Source organism: Pyrus communis, chromosome 7 (genome assembly GCF_041283825.1).
Source record: "Pyrus communis isolate YQ-2024b chromosome 7, ASM4128382v1, whole genome shotgun sequence".
Taxonomy (NCBI): domain Eukaryota; kingdom Viridiplantae; phylum Streptophyta; class Magnoliopsida; order Rosales; family Rosaceae; genus Pyrus; species Pyrus communis.
This window is the reverse complement of record NC_142571.1, coordinates 13,891,660-13,910,790: the sequence shown is the minus strand read 5'-3', so window position 1 is coordinate 13,910,790 and position 19,131 is coordinate 13,891,660. Positions and strand designations below refer to the sequence as shown.

Here is a 19,131-nt window from a genome sequence, read left to right as displayed (position 1 = left end):
TTTTTACGTATTTGAGTCAGTTTCCAAGTGATTAACAATCCCTCCTAATCCCCGGTCCAGAACGATCCCTACTTACATTCTTCACTACAATTGATAAAAAGAGGGTTTAATTTGTGTGCGTATAATTCTCGCATCAAATTTTGGCGCCGTTGCCGGGGATTAGCAACTTTGCTAATCCCTTGGATTGTTATTTTCGTTTTCTTATTAGATCAGATTCTTATGTTATTTTGTTTCTTGTTTTAGATACTAGTTTATGACTCGGAGTTCTCATCCAATTCGTGAACATATCTTGGACTTTGACGACGATTTTGAGCGTGAGTTGAGACGTAAGAGGAAGAACCCGGAACCTAGTGAATCAAGTGCAAGTTCCGAGTCCGTTTCTGAATTTGAAGAAGAAGTGGAAGACATGGCAGCGGACAACCGAACAATAAAGGAGCTCTCCGCTTCGGGATTGGCCAATGCCGCACCCTTGTGCATCCAATATCCAAGGGCGGCCCAAGACAAGACTGCCGAGTTCGAATTGAAGTCAAGCCTGTTACATCACATTCCGAAGTACCATGGGCTATCCATGGAAGATCCGAACAAGCATTTGAAGGAGTTTGAAGTCGTTTGCTCAAGCATGACTCCGGTGAACGTAGATGAGAGCATCTTGAAGATGAAGGCCTTTCCCTTTTCTCTCCAAGAGAAAGCAAAAGATTGGTTGTACGAATTGGCTCCCGGAACTGTCACATCATGGGAGAGCATGAAACGGGCTTTCTTGGAGAAGTTTTTCCCAACTTCTCGAGTCATCCTCCTACGAAAAAGGATAAGTGGAATTCAACAAGATGAAGGTGAATCCTTTCCTACTTATTATGAACGTTTTAAATCTCTTGTTGCTTCATGTCCACAGCATCAAATGAAGGAGGAACTACTTCTACAATACTTTTACGAAGGACTTCTACCTATTGAACGTCAAATGCTAGATGCCTCAGCGGGAGGAGCCTTGGTGGACAAGACCCCTACGGCTGCAAAGATGTTGATTGCTAATCGAGCGTTGAACGCTCAACAATACGAAGGCGTTGGACAGAGGAGTACCCCACGGCAACACCAAGTCAATGAGGTAAGTGTCATAACCGAACTTCAAAATCAAATGGCTAACCTTACTACGTTGCTTTCTCAGGTGGTGGAAGGTCCAAAAGTCAAAACCGTAGCTTCTTGTGGCGTATGCTCCATGCAAGGACACCCTACGGACAAGTGCCCACAATTAATCGAGAATGGAGGGTGGGAGACACTCAATGCCGTGGGATATGGCGACCAATACCAAACACGTGGTGATCCGTTTTCTAATACTTACAATCCCGGTTGGCGTGATCATCCGAATTTCAAATGGCGAGACCCCCAACAAGGTCAACAACAAAGCGGATTTAGGCAACAACCCCCGGGTTTCTATCAAAAGCCGTTGGCACCACCACAAGCCCAAGCACAACCTGCCCAAAGCAATGTAGGTAATTCAAGTGATAATGATAAGATTTTTCAATTACTTACTACTTTGACGCAGGAAGTCCAAACTCAAAACAAAGAGAGGCAAATCCAAGACAAGAGGGTGGACAACTTAGAAAAGCAAGTGGGACAAATTGCCGAGTTCATGGGGCAATTTCGTGAGCAAGGAAGGTTGCCTAGCTCAACGGTGGTCAATCCGAAAGGTGGATTCGAATCTGCAAAAGCTATGCATTTGCGAAGTGGAAAGCAAGTCGGATCTGACCTCAAACCATCCAAATCACGTTCCAACGAGGAGGACGAGTTGAGAACTGAAGAGGAGGAGCAAAGGCCACTCACGGCCAAGGTGGAACCAAATGTGCCGCAAGTTCCAAGTGATCCCAAGTCGTCCAATTCACCCAATAAAGGTAAAAACGTGTCAAGTTCAGTTCCTACTAATGCTTTTCCTTTGAATGTGCCCTTTCCTAGCAGGTTTATGCAATCTAAGACAGAGGAGGATGAAAAAGACATCCTGGAGACGTTTAGGAAGGTGCATGTCAATATCCCGCTCCTTGATGCAATAAAGCAAATTCCGAAGTACGCTAAGTTTTTGAGGAAGATTTGTACAACAAGGAAACGGATTCGGGAGAAAGAGGTGGTACATGTAAGTGAGAATGTCTCTGCAATGTTGCAAAGAAAGCTGCCACCTAAATGCAAAGATCCAGGTAGTTTCACTATCCCTTGTGTAATTGGAAATACAAGGTTCGAACATGCTATGCTAGATTTAGGTGCATCAATTAATGTCATGCCATACTCTGTTTATGCATCTATGAATCTAGGAGAGCTTAAAAATGATGGTGTTATTATTCAATTAGCGGATCGATCTAATGCATACCCGAGAGGAGTTTTGGAAGATGTTTTGGTGCAGGTGGACCACTTGATTTTTCCTGCAGATTTCTATGTGCTTGACATGGAGGATTCAACCCACTCTCCACCATCGCCACTCTTACTTGGACGACCTTTCATGAAAACAGCCCATACCAAGATTGACGTGGCCAAGGGAGCCTTAACTATGGAGTTTGGCGGTGATACGATTAACTTTAAAGTTTCTGAATACATTGAGAATCCTAATGATGTTCGTTCTTGTTTTGCCATTGGTACAATTAAAAATATAGGGCAGGAACGTTCAACACCAATCAAGAAGGATGCGTCTAGAACCACCATCGAGGAAGGAATTGAAGGAGAGCATAAGGAGCACGCCACTACCTTACAAACACCCAATCTGGCCGTACCTAAGGATAAAATTGGCGAGATGGTTCCAAATCGATTTCAAGGTGGTGAGAGCGTCTACATGAACTATAGGAACCAAAATACCACCATTAGGGAGGATCACTATCCCCTCCCATTCATAGAGCCATATGACGAAAGTGTTGAAGGGCAAGTTGTGGAGGACATCCCACTCCATGCCGTGGGCTCCAAGAGAGGATAAGAAGAATGTTCGTCCGGCTGTACGACGTTAAAGCAAGCGCTACTTGGGAGGCAACCCATGCATTCAACAAAGAAAGACCGAGAAAGCACTCCAATTCCAGATTTGCGTTCCTAAACTCTTCTCTTTGTTGTTGATTTTGTTTCTGCCATGTTAGGTTGTTAGATGTTGTTTTGTTTGTTGTTTGCTATTTGTGTGAGTCTATGCTTGAAACATTGAGGACAATGTTTGATTTAAGTGTGGGGGGGTAACCAAAGTGTTTTGATGCAAATTCGTAGGGTTTTGTCACCCATAATTTCAAATGTTGTTTCTTGCTGTTTTTAAGTGTTTTTAGGCTATTTTGGTGTGTTTTAGTATTTGTTGTTCTGAAAATCCGAAAATCCCAGAAAAAATTGAAAAAATTGTTTTGAAAACCCAAAAAGAGTTGTTTTTAAGTTGTTTTTGTGTGTTTGTTTGTGTCTTAGGGTACCTTCCAACACAATGATGAGGATTCGGTTTGTAATTGCATGACTGTTAAAGAGAATGATTAACATGGATGAAAGTTTGATTTATGATAGGAGCATATTCATGCGACTTAATTAGCTTGTTCTCGTGCATTTATGTTGTGTTTACTTAGCTATTTTAGTGTTTAAGGCCACTTTTGTGTATTTTCAGATTATAAGGCCAAAGTGTGCAAGAAGATGCAAATTGGAGTATTTTGGAGCGAAAGAGGAATGAATGAGTTGAAGACTTGAAGAAACGACGAATTCCTACTCCAACGATGAATTCTTACCAAAACGAGGAATCCTACTCAAACAAGGTTTCCTATTTTAGGAAAGTTAACCCTAAGTTTCCCGTTTTGGTAACCTTTCCTAATCTTAAACGTCCGTATTTTCTAGCCACTTTGAAGTCCTTGTAGGCGCTTTAGGACACAAAACGAAGGCCCTAGCCCAATTTCCAACCTATGTCGTGCCTTTAGCCTAATTCCCTTCCCTTGCCGTGCAAGGGGGGTAGTTGTGTCTCATTTCATGCATTAAACCCTAACCTTAAACCCTAATATTCAATCCTATTCCCCATGCAGCCGCACTATTATTCATTGACTTCAACATTCACATATTTCCATTCTTGCCGCAGCACCATATCCCAATATTTTTTTTCAGCCACAAAAAAAAACCCAAAGGGCCGCACTTTCTCCCTGCCAAAACAGCCGCACTTTATCCCTTTATTCCACCCTAATTCCCTAGCAGCCGAAAATCCCATTTCTTTTGTCTCATATCATTCAGCCATTCTCTCCCAAAATTCCCCATAAGCCGTGCCCCCCATTTGATGATTAACCGAAGATACCATTCACCCTAATTCTAATCCTGCCGCAGCCACCATATATTAATTTTCTTCTCTGCCGTGCAGGTGGAGACCAATTCCAGCCTTCCCCTCATCTTCACGCAGCCACCCTTCCATATTTCTCCAAGTCCCATATTTCCGTGCCTCCCCCATTTTCCTCCCAAAAACAGTGCAGCCACCACCACCTAAAACCACTGCCGCAGCCATCATCTTCCATTCCAGCCACCATTACACCATCCCACACCTTCCACCACCATTGCCGCATCACTTTAACACCCTAAATCCATCCCAAACCCAAAATAACATCCAAATCATCCATTTAACCTCACTGCCGCAGCAAGGAGAAGAGGAAAGAGGACTTAGACGCGCAGAAATTCAAGTGGATTCGTTGGGCGTTCTAGGTGTAATCCATCCTTTGTTCTTTATGTTTAAATTCAATTTTATTTTTCTTGTTGTGAACATGAGAGGCTAAATCCCTATTTAGCTAGGGGGTGATTCGAAACCATGTTTATGCTTGCAATATGATTTGATTACGTTTGGTTGGAATTTCATGAATGGTGGATTCAATTTGTTTAACTGCTTGATTGATAACTTATTTGTGTATGTTTATTGAGAGTGCACACTTAATTTTCATGCATGAATATGACGCTAGAATATAAGTGAATTTCACCTAATAGTTATGAACTTATATTCACAAGTAGTGGAGGTTGCTATTAAACAATCGCGTTAAATAAATTCTTGGCATAAGTTTCATGCAATCATAGTAACGAATGCCTCGTCAACACTTATAGTTTTCATGATGCTTAATGATTCTTGCTTGTATCTCTATTATGCAATTCATGTAGGGAACTTGTGGGGAATGCTTTGGGTTGTCGCATGCAATCATCCAATTCATTAACTTAAGGAAAACTTGACGGTTAATTTAAGCGGACCTAATTAACCCGGGGTGTTGAGTTTCATAATTCATCGAAAGACCAACTGAAAATCAAATTGTATGCAAGTGTGACATGTGTGGAGAAGAACCTTCTAGCTAGCATTCATCCATATTTTCATCACATTCATATTTATATTCTGCCTTTTAATTATAATCTTTGCATTTAGTTAATTTCGTCAAAACCTCAATCCCCCTTTACTTTAGTGTCTAATTTAGTTAGAAAGTGTCTTAGTTTGCGTTTATAAGTGTTTTGTATTCTTTGAGTCTTTTGATTTGTTTTAGTATTTTATTGTTTAGTTTTACATTCTTTGAGTCTAGTTTAGTGTTTTTAACGTTTGTTTTACGTTTTTGAGTCAATTTCCAAGTGAATTAGTAATCCCTCCTAATCCCCGGTCTAGAACGATCCCTACTTGCATCTTTACTACAATTGTCACAAGAGGGTTTTAATTTGTGTGCTGAATTAGTTCGCATCAAATTTTTGGCGCCGTTGCCGGGGATTAGCAACTTTGCTAATCCCTTGGATTGTTATTTTCTGTTTAATTTAGTTTTTGTTAAGAATTCTGACCTTGTTTTGTTTTCCTTGTTTTAGGTACTAGTGCATGACTCGGAGTTCTCAACCGATTCGTGAGCATATCTCTGATTTTGACAGCGATTTTGAGAGGACTTTGAGACGGAAGAGGAAGCCACACGAACCAAGTCCACAAAGCCCAGAACCTGACCTCGAAGAACAAGTTCTAGAGGAGGAGGAAGAACCCACGGCAAGGATCTTTGAGGAACCACAAGTCATGGCCGTGGATACCCGGACACTCAAAGAGCTTTCGGCCTCAGGTTTGGATAATGCCGCACCCTTGTGCATTCAATACCCCACCGCTGCCCAAGGTAAGACGGATGAGTTTGAATTAAAGTCAAGTTTGCTTCATCATATTCCTAAATACCATGGCTTGTCCATGGAAGATCCTAACAAACATTTGAAAGAATTTGAAGTAGTTTGCTCTAGTATGACTCCCGTCACTGTTGACGGAAATATCTTGAAGATGAAGGCTTTTCCATTCTCTTTGATGGATAAAGCCAAAGATTGGTTATATGAGTTAGCTCCCGGCACTGTCACTTCTTGGGAGAGTATGAAGAGAGCGTACTTGGAGAAGTTCTTTCCAACTTCTCGCATCATCCTCCTACGCAAAAAGATAAGCGGAATCCAGCAAGAAGAAGGTGAGTCTTTTCCTACGTATTATGAACGATTTAAATCACTTGTTGCTTCTTGTCCACAGCATCAGATGAAGGAGGAGTTGCTCTTGCAATATTTCTACGAGGGTCTCCTACCTCTAGAACGTCAAATGCTTGACGCATCGGCGGGTGGAGCATTGGTGGACAAAACGCCCAGGGATGCCAAGGTCTTGATTGCTAACCGAGCATTGAACGCTCAACAGTACGAAGGAGTAGGCCAAAGAGGACCCCCACGACAACAAGTACATGAGGTAAGTTCCACACCCGACATTCATTCACAATTAGCTAATCTTACTTCCATTGTGTCTCAGATGGCCGAAGGAATGAGGGTGCAAGGACCAGTTGTATGCGGGGTGTGTTCGATCCAAGGACATGCTTCTGAGAAGTGCCCACAGCTCATAGAAAATGGTGGATGGGAAAGCGCCAACGCCATTGGATTTCAGGGCCAAAACCAACCAAGGAACGATCCGTACTCGAACACCTATAATCCAGGTTGGAGAGACCACCCGAACTTCAAGTGGAGGGAGCCCCAGCAACCACCACAACAAGGAGGCTTTAGACAACAACCCCCGGGGTTCTTTCCCAAAACCTACGGCCCAACCCAAAATCAAGCCCAATCCGGCCCAAGTGCCTCAGGTACGTCTCTTGACAATGATGCACTCCTTAAGATACTAACTAAGTTGTCTAATGGGCAGGAAGATCAAGCGAAGGCTATGCAAAACCAAGATAAGAGGGTGGATCAACTTGAGAAACAAATTGGGCAGATTGCCGAGTTTGTAGGTAAGTTTCGAGATCCCGGACAACTCCCTAGTTCCACCATTCCAAATCCGAAGGGAGGTTTCGAATCAGCCAAAGCAATCACCCTAAGAAGTGGTAAGGAAGTTGGGGCAGTTCCTACATCAAAAACAGGTCATAACGAGGATGAAATTTTGCAAATGGAAGAGGAAGAAACAAGGTTGCCCACGGCAAAGGTGATTCCACCTTTGCCGCAAGTCCCTATGGTCCCAAATCTGTCCAATTCGGCCAATAAAGGTAAAAATGGGTCAAATTCAGTTTCTACTAATGTTGTTCCTTCGAATGTGCCTTTTCCTAGTAGGTTCAGGCAAACGAAGAAAGAAGAAGCCGAAAAGGACATCCTTGAAACATTTCGGAAAGTGCAAGTGAACATACCCCTTTTGGATGCAATAAAGCAAGTCCCGAGGTACGCCAAGTTCTTAAAGGAGCTTTGCACCACAAGGAAGAGGATGTCGACCAAGGAAGTCGTAAAGGTAGGTGAAAATGTCTCTGCCATCTTGCAACGCAAACTACCCCCCAAATGCAAGGATCCGGGTAGTTTTACCATTCCTTGTGTGATAGGTAATACACGTTTTGAATCTGCCATGCTAGACCTAGGAGCTTCTATAAATGTTATGCCATATTCAATTTATGCATCTATGAACTTAGGAGTATTGAAAAAGGATGGTGTAATCATACAATTAGCCGATAGATCTAACGCTTATCCAAAGGGAGTTTTGGAAGATGTGTTAGTGCAGGTAAAAGGTTTAATCTTTCCGGCGGACTTCTATGTGCTCGAGATGGATGAATCTGACCATGCCCCTTCATTGCCAATCCTACTTGGCCGGCCATTCATGAAGACGGCTAGGACAAAGATTGATGTGTTTAATGGAACTTTGTCCATGGAATTTGATGGGGAAGTTGTTAATTTTAGTCTTTCTGATTCTATTAAGTATCCTAGTGAGGATCATTCATGTTTCTCCATTGATGTAATTGACTCTTTGGCGCAGGGATATATGGAAGATTTGAATGCCGATGCACTTGAAAACGTCATTACAAGAAGCATGGAGCTCAAAACCAAGCAAGGGGGATTGATGCTAGGCCACGGCACACACTCTCTACTCCATGCCGTGCACCCTAGTGAGGAATGTATGGAGTTGGTTGCTGCCCTAGAGTCACTTCCTAGGCACGAGGGTAAGTTTTCTAAATTTGAGTCGATTCCCATTTCGACTAACAAGTTGTTACCATCCATAGTTCAGGCGCCCACCCTTGATCTCAAACCACTACCGGGCCATTTGAAGTACATTTTCTTGGGAGAAGAGGAGACTTTACCGGCCATCATTTCTTCATCACTCACGGCACAAGAAGAGGAGAAACTAGTGCGCGTTTTGAAGGAGTTCAAATCTGCCCTAGGTTGGACGTTGGCCGATATCAAAGGTATTAGTCCCGCCACATGCATGCATCATATATTTCTTGAGGAGGGGGCCAAACCAACTAGAGAGGCTCAACGTCGTCTTAACCCTCCGATGATGGAAGTTGTGAAGAAGGAGATAATCAAGCTGTTAGATTGTGGAGTCATCTATCCTATCTCGGATAGTAAGTGGGTTTCACCGATCCAATGTGTGCCGAAGAAATCTGGAGTGACGGTTGTGGAGAACGCGGAGAATGAGCTGGTGCCCACTCGAATCCAAACCGGTTGGCGTGTATGCACTGATTATAGGAAGATAAATGCCACCACGAGGAAGGACCACTTCCCATTGCCGTTCCTAGATCAAATGTTGGAAAGGTTAGCGGGTCATTCATTTTATTGTTTTCTTGATGGATACTCTGGTTATAATCAAATTGTTATTGCCCCGGATGATCAAGAAAAGACCACTTTTACATGCCCCTTTGGTACATTTGCTTATCGTCGCATGCCATTTGGTTTATGTAATGCACCTGCTACATTTCAAAGATGCATGATGAGCATATTTTCAGATTATGTTGAGAAAATTATTGAGGTTTTTATGGATGATTTCAGTGTGTTTGGTAATTCATTTGATGGTTGTTTGAGTAATCTTAGTTTGATTTTGAACCGTTGTGTTGAAACAAATCTTGTGCTTAATTGGGAAAAATGTCACTTCATGGTTAAACAAGGTATTGTTTTAGGACATATTATTTCTGAAAAAGGCATTGAAGTAGATAAATCTAAGGTAGACCTTGTTCGTCACTTACCCGCTCCAACTTCGGTTAGAGAGGTTCGTTCGTTTCTTGGTCACGCAGGTTTTTATAGGCGGTTCATAAAGGATTTCTCGAAGATTGCACAGCCACTATGTCGATTGCTGCAAAAAGAGGTGGCATTTGAGTTTGATGATGCATGCTCCACGGCATTCAAGCACCTCAAGGAGGCTCTCACTTCGGCTCCCATTATCACACCTCCAGATTGGAGCCTTCCATTCGAGTTGATGTGCGATGCTTCGGACTATGCGATTGGTGCTGTTTTGGGGCAGCGGAAGGACAAACAACCTCATGTTATTTATTATGCTTCTAGAACATTAAATGATGCTCAATTAAATTACTCAACAACTGAAAAAGAATTACTTGCTGTGGTATTTGCATTAGATAAGTTTCGGTCATACTTACTTGGGACTAAAGTTATTATTTTTACTGATCATGCAGCTCTCAAGTATTTGCTCACAAAAAAAGAGGCCAAGCCTAGACTAATTCGATGGCTGTTACTTCTACAAGAGTTTGACATTGAGATTCGGGATAAGAAGGGCGTGGAGAATGTGGTGGCTGACCACCTAAGCCGCATGGTGCATAATGAGGAGTCCCTACCCATTGCAGAGACATTCCCCGATGAACAATTGCTGTCCATAAAGGTTAGTACACCGTGGTATGCTGATATAGTTAATTTTTTGGTGTCAAAACGTATTCCAAGTGAGTTCAATAGGCACCAACGTGACAAACTTAGGCATGATGCACGGTTTTATGTGTGGGATGATCCATACTTATGGAAATTTTGTCCCGATCAAATTATACGTCGTTGTGTGCATGATTCTGAATGTCATTCAATTTTGAGTTTTTGTCATACATATGCATGTGGAGGGCACTTTGGCACACAACGCACGGCCCTCAAAGTGTTACAATGTGGATTTTATTGGCCTAGTATTTTTAAGGATGCTAGAACGTTTTGCTTAACATGTGATAAATGCCAAAGAATGGGTGGCATTAGTGCAAAGGACCAAATGCCGCAGGTTTCTATCCTAAATGTTGAAATTTTTGATGTTTGGGGTATTGATTTTATGGGTCCCTTCCCTTCATCGTATGGTTTCATGTATATTTTGCTTGCGGTTGATTATGTGTCAAAATGGGTGGAAGCCAAGGCCACCCGGACTAATGATTCTAAAGTGGTTGCAGATTTTATTAGAACTAACATTTTTGCAAGGTTTGGAATGCCACGAGTGATCATTAGTGATGGAGGGTCACACTTTTGCAATCGGACCATTGAAGCATTATTGAGGAAATACCATGTCACCCATAAGGTTTCTACACCTTATCATCCTCAAACGAATGGCCAAGCCGAGGTTTCCAACCGAGAGATCAAGCAAATACTTGAGAAGACCGTTGGGCCAACAAGGAAAGATTGGAGCTTACGGTTAGATGATGCACTTTGGGCGTATCGTACGGCGTACAAAACCCCCATTGGGATGTCCCCCTTTCGACTTGTCTATGGCAAGGCGTGCCATCTTCCCGTTGAATTGGAGCACAAAGCACTTTGGGCCATCAAGAAGTTTAACATGAACCTCGATGAAGCGGGAAGTCAAAGGAGATGGCAATTAAATGAGCTTGATGAGATAAGGCACGAGGCGTACGATAATGCAAGCATTTACAAGCAAAAGACCAAAGCTTTCCATGATAACATGATCCGTGGGAAATCATTCTCAATTGGGCAGAAAGTGTTATTGTTCAATTCCCGATTACGTTTGTTTCCTGGTAAGTTACGTTCTAAGTGGATTGGACCATTTGTTATTACTAATGTTTTTGTTCATGGTGCAGTCCAAATCCAAAGCTTGAAAACGGGACATGAATTCAAGGTGAACGGGCATCGTTTGAAGCCCTATTATGACACCTTTGTGGAGCATGCCGTGGATGACATACCCTTGGAAGCCGTGGGCCCTAGTAAGGAGTGAATGAGGTCTTCGTCCGGCTGCAAGACGTAAAAGAAAGCGCTACTTGGGAGGCAACCCATGCACTCAACAAAGGAAGAATTTGGGAATCGCTACACACTCAGATTTGCGTCCCTAAACCCTTTCCTTTGTTGCTTACTTTATGTTATGTGTAATGTGTTTAATTGTGTCTAAAACATTGAGGACAATGTTTAGTTTAAGTGTGGGGGGGTAACATTCTGTTTTGAGATATTTTTGCATGAAAAGTCGTAGGGTATTACCACCTAACATGTCTAAACTTGTTTCCCACTGTTTTTGAGTGTTTTTAACATGTTTTGAAGTCTTTTTATGTGTTATTTTGAAAAATCCGAAAATCCCCTAAAAAATTGAAAAATTGTTTTGAAAAACCAAAAAAAAAAAGAGTTGTGTTTGTATGTTTGTTTGTGTCGTAGGTCACCTTCCAACACAATGATGAGGATTTGGTTTTTAATTGCATGATGGTTAAAGAAAGTCACAAACATGGATGGACGTTTGATATACTCTTTGGTTTATGCTTGGTTGTAGTTATAGTTTACGAATTCACATGTAATCACAAATGATAAAAATCAGTTTTTGTAACATGCTTGAAGGAATGAACTCAAACTAACGCTACATCCCTGTGAGACTTGAGCCTAAACATTATTTGGAGAGTTAAAATCTGTGCATCATTGTTTTCTAAAGTTGTTGCATGATCTCATTATTCTTTTCTTGGTTACTACTTAGAAGGCGTTTCATCACTTAGTTCCAAATGCTAGAACTCATGCCCATTTCATTCAAAGCATGTTATTGAATTGCATAACACATATTCAAGATGAAGTTGTGTAGTGACCACCATCAAAGCCAAATAGCCGTGTGCCCTTCACTCATTTTGTGTTTAAGTTAACCCCATTGAGCCGTGTTAGCTATGTTCTTTGTTAACCCATATCATCCTCACCTAGCCTAGATTAGGACCATCCGTACCCTTGTTCTTGAAGCATAGTAAGCATGAATGAATTCCTTTTGATTAACATGTTGCAGAAAATAAGTGTGGGGGAAGGATTATTGATGTGAGTTATGTGCCATAGGCACAGCTAAAAAAAAAAAAAAAAAAAAAAAAAAAAAAAATGAAAAAAGAGTTGAAAAGAGATGAAAAAGAGTTCCAAAGTATGGTTTGTTGACGTAAGGGCCCAAAACAATGAATTAGGCCCTAAGAGTTGTTTGAATCTTCCCTATTTGTCTAAAAGTTGATTTCTGCATTCTAAGGGAATTCTAGGACATAATTTCATTACTTTACTTGCTATTGCTTAAAGAACTTTTGTTTATCCCTATCTTTCCTTGTTAGCCAAATACCCCAAGCCCCGTTACAACCCTTGACTTCTATCTTGAGTGTTGTGCATTTCAATTGTGGAGTTTGAATTTGGTATGAGCATATAGTGTCACTGGTTCTCGCATCTAAGTAGTAGCATTCCATTCATGAGATCATATCTAAACATGTTTAATTACTCCAGAAATTGCGTTCTTTGTTATAACATATGTGAGTACTAGTCTTTCATGTTTACATCAATCTTCTCACATATAACTAGTGTAGGGAGTGTAGTCAGAAAATCTGAGTGAAAATTGAGTGCATAACTAGTGAGGAATTGAGGGAGTTCTCTAAGGCATGTTACTACATTCAAAATGTGTTTTAATTGATTAAATGCGAACTAGTGAATGGTGACTATGATTAAGTATATGCTTGAGGGGAGGGAAGACTAAAAGCTATGTGAGTAATGATCTTTGACATGTCATGTTTTATTGGAAATCCCTGAGGCAAACGTTGGAAGGTTTAGGTTATGTTTTGTTTGTTTTGTCTCGTTTTGTTTAGTTTAGTTTTGTTTTGCTCGAGGACTAGCAAAAGTTAAGTGTGGGGGAATTTGATAGGAGCATATTCATGCGACTTAATTAGCTTGTTCTCGTGCATTTATGTTGTGTTTACTTAGCTATTTTAGTGTTTAAGGCCACTTTTGTGTATTTTCAGATTATAAGGCCAAAGTGTGCAAGAAGATGCAAATTGGAGTATTTTGGAGCGAAAGAGGAATGAATGAGTTGAAGACTTGAAGAAACGACGAATTCCTACTCCAACGATGAATTCTTACCAAAACGAGGAATCCTACTCAAACAAGGTTTCCTATTTTAGGAAAGTTAACCCTAAGTTTCCCGTTTTGGTAACCTTTCCTAATCTTAAACGTCCGTATTTTCTAGCCACTTTGAAGTCCTTGTAGGCGCTTTAGGACACAAAACGAAGGCCCTAGCCCAATTTCCAACCTATGTCGTGCCTTTAGCCTAATTCCCTTCCCTTGCCGTGCAAGGGGGGTAGTTGTGTCTCATTTCATGCATTAAACCCTAACCTTAAACCCTAATATTCAATCCTATTCCCCATGCAGCCGCACTATTATTCATTGACTTCAACATTCACATATTTCCATTCTTGCCGCAGCACCATATCCCAATATTTTTTTTCAGCCACAAAAAAAAACCCAAAGGGCCGCACTTTCTCCCTGCCAAAACAGCCGCACTTTATCCCTTTATTCCACCCTAATTCCCTAGCAGCCGAAAATCCCATTTCTTTTGTCTCATATCATTCAGCCATTCTCTCCCAAAATTCCCCATAAGCCGTGCCCCCCATTTGATGATTAACCGAAGATACCATTCACCCTAATTCTAATCCTGCCGCAGCCACCATATATTAATTTTCTTCTCTGCCGTGCAGGTGGAGACCAATTCCAGCCTTCCCCTCATCTTCACGCAGCCACCCTTCCATATTTCTCCAAGTCCCATATTTCCGTGCCTCCCCCATTTTCCTCCCAAAAACAGTGCAGCCACCACCACCTAAAACCACTGCCGCAGCCATCATCTTCCATTCCAGCCACCATTACACCATCCCACACCTTCCACCACCATTGCCGCATCACTTTAACACCCTAAATCCATCCCAAACCCAAAATAACATCCAAATCATCCATTTAACCTCACTGCCGCAGCAAGGAGAAGAGGAAAGAGGACTTAGACGCGCAGAAATTCAAGTGGATTCGTTGGGCGTTCTAGGTGTAATCCATCCTTTGTTCTTTATGTTTAAATTCAATTTTATTTTTCTTGTTGTGAACATGAGAGGCTAAATCCCTATTTAGCTAGGGGGTGATTCGAAACCATGTTTATGCTTGCAATATGATTTGATTACGTTTGGTTGGAATTTCATGAATGGTGGATTCAATTTGTTTAACTGCTTGATTGATAACTTATTTGTGTATGTTTATTGAGAGTGCACACTTAATTTTCATGCATGAATATGACGCTAGAATATAAGTGAATTTCACCTAATAGTTATGAACTTATATTCACAAGTAGTGGAGGTTGCTATTAAACAATCGCGTTAAATAAATTCTTGGCATAAGTTTCATGCAATCATAGTAACGAATGCCTCGTCAACACTTATAGTTTTCATGATGCTTAATGATTCTTGCTTGTATCTCTATTATGCAATTCATGTAGGGAACTTGTGGGGAATGCTTTGGGTTGTCGCATGCAATCATCCAATTCATTAACTTAAGGAAAACTTGACGGTTAATTTAAGCGGACCTAATTAACCCGGGGTGTTGAGTTTCATAATTCATCGAAAGACCAACTGAAAATCAAATTGTATGCAAGTGTGACATGTGTGGAGAAGAACCTTCTAGCTAGCATTCATCCATATTTTCATCACATTCATATTTATATTCTGCCTTTTAATTATAATCTTTGCATTTAGTTAATTTCGTCAAAACCTCAATCCCCCTTTACTTTAGTGTCTAATTTAGTTAGAAAGTGTCTTAGTTTGCGTTTATAAGTGTTTTGTATTCTTTGAGTCTTTTGATTTGTTTTAGTATTTTATTGTTTAGTTTTACATTCTTTGAGTCTAGTTTAGTGTTTTTAACGTTTGTTTTACGTTTTTGAGTCAATTTCCAAGTGAATTAGTAATCCCTCCTAATCCCCGGTCTAGAACGATCCCTACTTGCATCTTTACTACAATTGTCACAAGAGGGTTTTAATTTGTGTGTTAAAGAGAATGATTAACATGGATGAAAGTTTGATTTACTCTTTGGTTCATGCTTGGTTGTGGTTATAACTTATGACTTCACATGTAATCAAAAAGAAAAAAAGAAAAATCAGTTTTTGTAACATGCTTGAAGGAAGGAACTCAAACAAATGCTACAACCTTGTGAGACTTGAGCCTAAACGTTTATTTGGAGAGTTAAAATCTGTGCATTCTTGTTTTCTAAAGTCGTTGCATGATCTCATTATTCTTTGCTTGGTTACTACTTAGAAGGCGTTTCATCATTTAGTTCCAAATACTAGAACCCATGCCAATTTCATTCAAAACATGTTATTGAATTGCATAACACATATTCAAGATGAAGTTAATAGTGACCACCATAGCCAAATTGCCATATTTCCCTATTTCATTTGTTTGTAGGATTTAACCCCGTTGAGCCTTGTGTAGCCTACTTTCTTGGTTAAACCACAATTATCCTCACCTAGCCTAGATTAGGACCACCCATACCTTTGTTCTTGAAGCATAGTAAAAGCATAACTCAAAGATGAATTCCTTTTGATCATTGCATTGTAGAAAACAAGTGTGGGGGAAGGATTCTTGATATAGGGGTGTGCCAAAGTCTTGAATGAGGCACGGCAAAGAAAAGAAAAAAAAAAGAGAGAGAAAGAAAAGAAAAAAAGAAAATTCGTGGAAAATAAGAAGAAAAAAAAAGAAAAAGTTGTGAAAAGTATGAAAAGGAGTTGGAAGAGCATAAAATGAGCTCTAAGTTGTTGATTATTGAAGAAAGGGTCCAAAACGTTGCATTTGACCCTAAGTATGCATGTGTATTCCCCTTTGTGTTTAAAGTTATTCTCTGCACTCTAAGTGAATTCTAAGTATCAAGTTCATTGCTTTGCTTACTATTGTTTAAAGAACGTTTGTTTTATCCTTTACCTTTCTTTGTTAGCCAATACCCCTAGCCCCGTTACAACCCTTGACTTTAATCTTGAGTGTTATGTGTTTCAATTTGTGGAGTTTAAAATTGGTACGAGCATATGGTGTCACTGGTTCTCGCATTTAGGTAGTAGCGTTCCATTCATGAGATCATATCTAAACATGTTATTAACTCCGAAAAGTGCTTTCTTTGTCATACATATATGTGAGCATTCGTTTTCATATTTACATCTATCTTCTCACATATAACTAGTATAGGGTGTGTAGTCAGAAAATCTATGTGAAAATTGAGTGCATATCTAGTAAGGAATTGAGGAAATTCTCTAAGGCATGTTACTACATTCAAAATCATGTTTTAATTGGTTATTTGTGAACTAATGAGTAGTGACTATGATTAAGTAAATGCTTAAGCGTAAAGATGGCTAAAATCTGTGGGAATGATGATTTTTAACATGTCATGTGCATTGGAAATCCCTGAGGCGATTGTTGGAAGGTGCAGGTTGTGTTTTACTCGTTTTACTTCGTTTATTTACTTTGTTTCATTTTGTTTTGCTCGAGGACTAGCAAAAGCTAAGTGTGGGGGAATTTGATAGGAGCATATTTGCGCACCTTAGTTTAGCTTGTTTTTGTGCATTTATAGTGTTTTTCCTTAGTAAAGTAGTCTTTTAAGCTAGTTCTATGTGTTTTCAGGTTTTAAGAGCAAAGTATGCAAAAGGATGCATTTTGGAGCCTTTTGGAGCAAATTAGAGCTTGGAATGGACATCATATGCTTGGAGCCAAGAGGATGGACGAAATTGAAGACTTGAAGATGATGATTCCTACTTGAGCAAGGTTTCCTAGTTGAAGTAGGAAAGTCCCTAAATGGAAGATGGTTTCCTAGTTGAATTAGGATTCCTAGTTAAGATGGGTTTCCTAGTTGAATTAGGATTCCTAGTTAAGATGGGTTTCCTAGTTGAAATAGGATTCCTAGAAGAATGAAGATTCCTACTCAACTAAGGTTTCCTACTTGATGAAGGAAAGTCAAAATCCAAATGGTCTCAAGTGAAGCAACAAAGAAGCTTTCCAAGTCCAAGAAGGAGAAGAATTCCAAGATGAAGAAGGATTAGCTTTCCTAATCCTAATGCACAAGGTTTTCAGCCACAAAGAGGAGTCCTAAACACTTTAGGACACCTTATCCTAATCCTATAGGGATGCCATGCACTTTACCTTATCTTGGAGGGTTTCTAGAAGCCTTAGATGCCCTATCCTATCTTTGCCGTGGGTTTTATCCAAATCCCCTTAGTTTTTAGGCTTTCTAGAAGCCCTAACATTATCCCTACAAAGGTGCTGCACCCTTATCTCTTTTTCCCTACAAATTTGGCCCTTAAAACATGATTCTAGGAACCTTATCTTATCTCCTACAAAAGTGGCGCCCCAAATCCTTCTAGAAGTGCCAATTTCTGCCACAAAACACTTTGTTTCTAGAACCCTAAAAATCTGGCGCCTCTATTCCTTTTCCTTTGGGGTTTCCTACCTTCTAGATGGCCTATTTCCTTGTGGATTTGGGTTATTCAAGTCCATATCTGATTACCCTAGGGTTTTAAGTGCCTATATATACTCATATTAACCCCTAGATCAGATTACCACCTCTCATACACATTCATTAATTCCAGAAATTCGTCCAACCCTCTCCACACCCTTGCCGCAGCCACCAAACACCTTTCTCCTTAGTTTTAAGCCTTGCCGCACCATCCCCTTCCCCTAAACACTACTACATCCCTCCATAACCATTCATCCATACACCTAAGGCCCTAAACCTGTCCCTAGACCCTTGCCGCACCAAGGAGGAGGAGAAGGAAGCTCGGGAGTTCATGCAATTCGAGTTCGCGTCGCTGGAATTTCTAGGTGTTTCTTTTCCTTTGAATTCAATGTTTAATTTCAATTCTCTTTGTTTTGTGCGTATGAGGAACTAAACCCCCCCTTGGCTAGGGGGGGATTCGAAACCATGAACATACTTGCTATATGAATTGATTACTTCTAATTGCGTTTCATAAGTTGTGAATTCAATTTACTTATCTATGTGAATTACATTGATTTGTGTGTGTTGGTTGAGAGTGCACGCTTAATTATCATGCATAAATTGGATGCTAGGATATAAGGAAATTTCACATAATCGTTATGGAATTATATTCACAAGTAGTAAAGGTTGATGATCTCAATCGCGTTAAGTAAATTCTTGGCACAAGTTTCATGCAATCATAGTAACAAGTGCTTCGTCAATGCTTATGGTTTTCATAGAACTTAATGATTCTTGCTTGTATCTCTATTATGCAATCATGTAGGGGACTTGTGGGGAATGTTTTGGGTTGTCGTATGCAATCATCCAATTCAATAACGTTAGGAAAATCTGAAGGTTAATTTAAGCGAACCTAATTAACTTGGGGCGTTGAGAATTCATGGGTTATTGAAAAGCAATTGGAAATCGTTTTATATGCAAGTATAACATGTGTGGAGATGAACCCCTTAGCTAGCTTCCCATCCATTCAATTCCATCAAATTCGTTTTACAATCTGTTCTAATTTAAAAAGTTTGTTTTGTTTTTAAATTCGTCCAAAACCAATCCCCCTTTACTTTGTTGAGTCATAGTAGTTAGAAATCACTTTAGTTTGTGTTTTTAAGTGTCTTAGGTCAAAGTAAAACCAATTTTCGTCCAAAGTTGTGTCTAGTGTTCAAAACTGCCCAGATTGTGTTTTTAAGGCAGTTTTGAGTGTTTTGGTGCTGTTTTGAGTCT

The 19,131-nt window shown here is 40.3% G+C and overlaps 1 protein-coding gene across 1 annotated transcript; it reads left to right on the top strand.

Moving 5' to 3' along the window:
- Positions 1–7,993: 7,993 nt before the first annotated feature.
- LOC148695756 (uncharacterized) lies at positions 7,994–17,167 on the top strand. Its single transcript, XM_088697388.1, has 2 exons — positions 7,994–8,387; positions 17,052–17,167. The coding sequence occupies exons 1-2, from the start codon at positions 7,994–7,996 to the stop codon at positions 17,165–17,167; spliced, it is 510 nt and encodes a 169-aa protein (XP_088553514.1).
- Positions 17,168–19,131: the final 1,964 nt, after the last annotated feature.